At 48.9% G+C, this 3,385-nt stretch overlaps 1 protein-coding gene across 3 annotated transcripts in view; it reads left to right on the forward strand.

Moving 5' to 3' along the window:
* glcci1a (glucocorticoid induced 1a) overlaps nucleotides 1–3,385 on the forward strand; it is a 54,964-nt gene continuing 51,579 nt past the window's right edge. For all 3 annotated transcript variants that reach the window (XM_042075622.1, XM_042075623.1, XM_042075626.1), the window contains exon 1: nucleotides 1–876. In XM_042075622.1, the coding sequence (XP_041931556.1) occupies nucleotides 462–876 (415 nt within the window). In that variant the 5' untranslated portion in view covers nucleotides 1–461. The remainder of the gene's footprint in view (nucleotides 877–3,385) is intronic.

A 3,385-nucleotide genomic window follows, 5' to 3' on the forward strand; every position in this document is an offset into this window, starting at 1 on the left:
TCACTAGGAGTAATGCTGGGAGAGAGGGGTGCCGAGACTGCCGACTCAAGGGACCAGCGCTTTATTCTGCCAAAACTTTAAAATCTTTTCGTTTTCGTGGGATACTCTTATTTTAGCACCAAACTACGCCTGGAAGTTGCACATGACATCGTGGGTTCGATAGTAGACCAAACCGAAGTTATTTCGAGAATATTTTGACAGACAAACATGTATAGATAGCCTATCAAGCTAACGAACACAGTTAACGTTAACTCGAAAACAGTTCTTAACTGTCAATTTACAACCAGTTGTGAAGAAAATCCGATGTCCTGAATACTTGTAGAACTGTTTCTAGTGGTTTTCCAGGCGAACACTTTCAGGGATTTTTAAGAAGTGTTTGTTAAGTTTTATTATTTCCGTTCGTTGATTTATAGCGTTTCTGCATACTTTACAAATTCGTAAGTAACGCTGTAGTGTCAATCATGTCAGCATCATCTGCGAGCTCAAGTCATTACCAGCAGCAACAGCGGGGTAACGTCAAACGGAGCAACGACGGGTCCCCCACCTCCTCCTCATCGACCCCCGGTGGCAGCTACAATAACAACAACAGCAGCAACAGCATCCCCAGCCGGCTGCAACCCATCCGCGCCACGGTGCCCTTCCAGTTATTGCGTGGAAATCAGCAGAGCCCAACCCGCTCCCCTTCCTCCTTTTCAGTCGGGAGTCTCACAGGACCGACGTCTCCCAGCTGCTCCAGTCCAACCAGTCCAACGCTGCTGCTCGCCAACCCGGCTGGTAACGGCTCGGTTGACGGCCGGCTGTTCGCCCGACAGAGACCTTCTCCGCCGGACAACTGGGGCTCGCCAGAGCTGTGTCCAAACTCGCCGGTCTTCAGAGGTATCGGATACGATGAAAGTCGAACCGTTTGTTTTTCATTTTCTGCATCGCTTCTTGCTGACGAGCTAGCAGGCTAGGCTATTTAATTGGGTCAACCATCGGTGGGCTCGTGCCTGTCAAGGATACAACGCATTAGCCTTTATTTTGCAAGGAATAATATTTCTGTAGACAGTGTCAGTATCTTTATATAATGTTATTTAATATGTTGGACATTTTGAAACGTGCCAGGTGTATATTCTGGTGCGTTTTTTTTTTCTTGGCAAAAATATTGATCACGTACATAGCTCTTCGCCCAAATATTTCCCAGAAATCTCTACTTGTTTTGCAACCATACTTTCGCAAACAGTTGGAATATGATGCCGTTGTAGTTTGTTTACGATAAAGCTACTGTCGACTTGCTGTCTAAATGTGTATGACGTATAGACATTGGCTTAAAATGTGCGGTCGTGGTTCTGTTGATGCAGTCGGCTAGGCTAGGGCAGATACCTAGCCCCTTACAGGCATATTTATATCTGATCTCAAATTTGCAGAGGAAAAACGCACACGACAGCCGCTACCGGTCCTTTTGGATGGTCTTACGGTGACCGGCGCTGTTTGTGAGGGAAGGCATTTTCCCAGGGTGCAGTGAATGCGCCCTTGTTTACTGACGGAAGGATGGAAATTATTACGTGGTTAGCTGGAAGGCCCTGCTCGCTCGGTCACGGAGGGCCTAGCCGCTGCGCATCTTAAGACATAAACACAGTCAGGAACCCTTCGTGGCGTTGCCATCGCGCTCTATCCCATAATAGGGTCCCAAAGAATATTACGGATTTGATTTGTGCGTGTTTAGTGAGACACGGACTGTTGTGAGGGCAACAGCACTTAGTAATACTCCTAATTCGTGTTTAAGTGTCCCTGGGCATCACTGCTCGCGGCCGGTGACTACGCCTGACAGTCTCGAGTATAAATAACGAGGTCACGTTTCCCCCTTGGACCAACCGCAACGCGCTGTTTTTCTCCGGTCATCTGGGGCAAATACGGGTGAAGTGCTGTTGCGTAACTTGTGTGACGCGTGGGTGTTCAGCTCAGTGTGTTTATTGTGGTAGGCCTGCTGTGGGATACACACCAGAGTCACACAAACATGATCATCTTCACATGTGTTTGTCCTGCCAGTTGGACAGCTATGGTTACACATGACGGTGAGACAGCCTACTGGTTAGCACTTCAAACTCTAGATTTGTAACCGGAGGGTTGCCGGTTCGACCAGTAGGCCGCGGCTGAAGTGCCCTTGAGCAAGGCACCTAACCCCTCCGCCTGAGCGCCGCTGTTGTTGCAGGCAGCTCACTGCGCCGGGATTAGTGTGTGCTTCACCTCACTGTGTGTTCACTGTGTGCTGAGTGTGTTTCACTAATTCACCAAATTTCCCTCATGGGATCAAAAGAGTATACTTACACTTATACTTAGACTAGAGTGCTCAGCATCCTTCTGGAATGGGACAGGGATGAGCAGGATTCTGCTGATATGACAGGGCAGGCATTATAGTCAGCTAACTCACTGGACATCTCTCCTTGGCTCAGTAAAGCATCTCCCTTTCTTCTGCAATGCCATGCACATGTGCAAGTGCCATGCTTCCACCCCAAGCTGGCTACAGTATTAGATATGTTCTAGCACTTGTTAGATAGAGATGCATTGGGTGAGGGGTTAGCCGTTGATTTGCAGTTTGCACTGTCATTGGTCAGTGAAGGAACAAACAGCTCTGTGTGTGTGTGTGTGTAGTCTGCACTCACTGACATTTGTATGTTCAGTAAAGGAACAGACAGCTCTGTGTGTGTGCAGTTTGTGCAGTTTGTGCACTCATTGACATTGGTAAGGAACAGACAGGTGTGTACACATGTGTGCAGTTTTGCTGCTGGCTGTGGGCCTACATGGTTTACTGTGCTGGACCATAGACACTAGGTAGACTGAATGGGCTGGCCTATAGACACTAGGTAGACTGAATGGGCTGGCCCATAGACACTAGGTACAGTAGACTGAATGGGCTGGCCCATGGACACTAGGTAGACTGAATGGGCTGGCCCATAGACACTAGGTAGACTCTTTCATACACACACACTCACTTACTCACTTACGCAGGCACACACACACAGACACACACTCTCTCACTTTCACACACGCACACACACACACTGGCAGGGGACATATGTCAGCTATGGAAAGCGTTACTGGTGTCGTCACGAAGGCAAGGCTGGCATTCCTTGGCGTGAGTGACCTCATCGGGATCGGCAGACATGGCTCCTTGGTCAGCCACGCCCACACACTCGACTCAGCCTGTCAATCATCTGTGTGCATCAGAGAGGCCCTTTGTTCTAGGGAGAGGAACAGCATGTGTCATAGCCAGGAGCGCTAGCCACACACACACACACACACACACACACCACATACAAACACCACACACACACACACCACACACACACACACACATACACACACGCACCACACACACACACACACACATACGTGGTGCCATTAC

Source organism: Alosa sapidissima, chromosome 21 (assembly GCF_018492685.1).
Source record: "Alosa sapidissima isolate fAloSap1 chromosome 21, fAloSap1.pri, whole genome shotgun sequence".
NCBI classification, from domain to species: Eukaryota; Metazoa; Chordata; class Actinopteri; order Clupeiformes; family Clupeidae; genus Alosa; species Alosa sapidissima.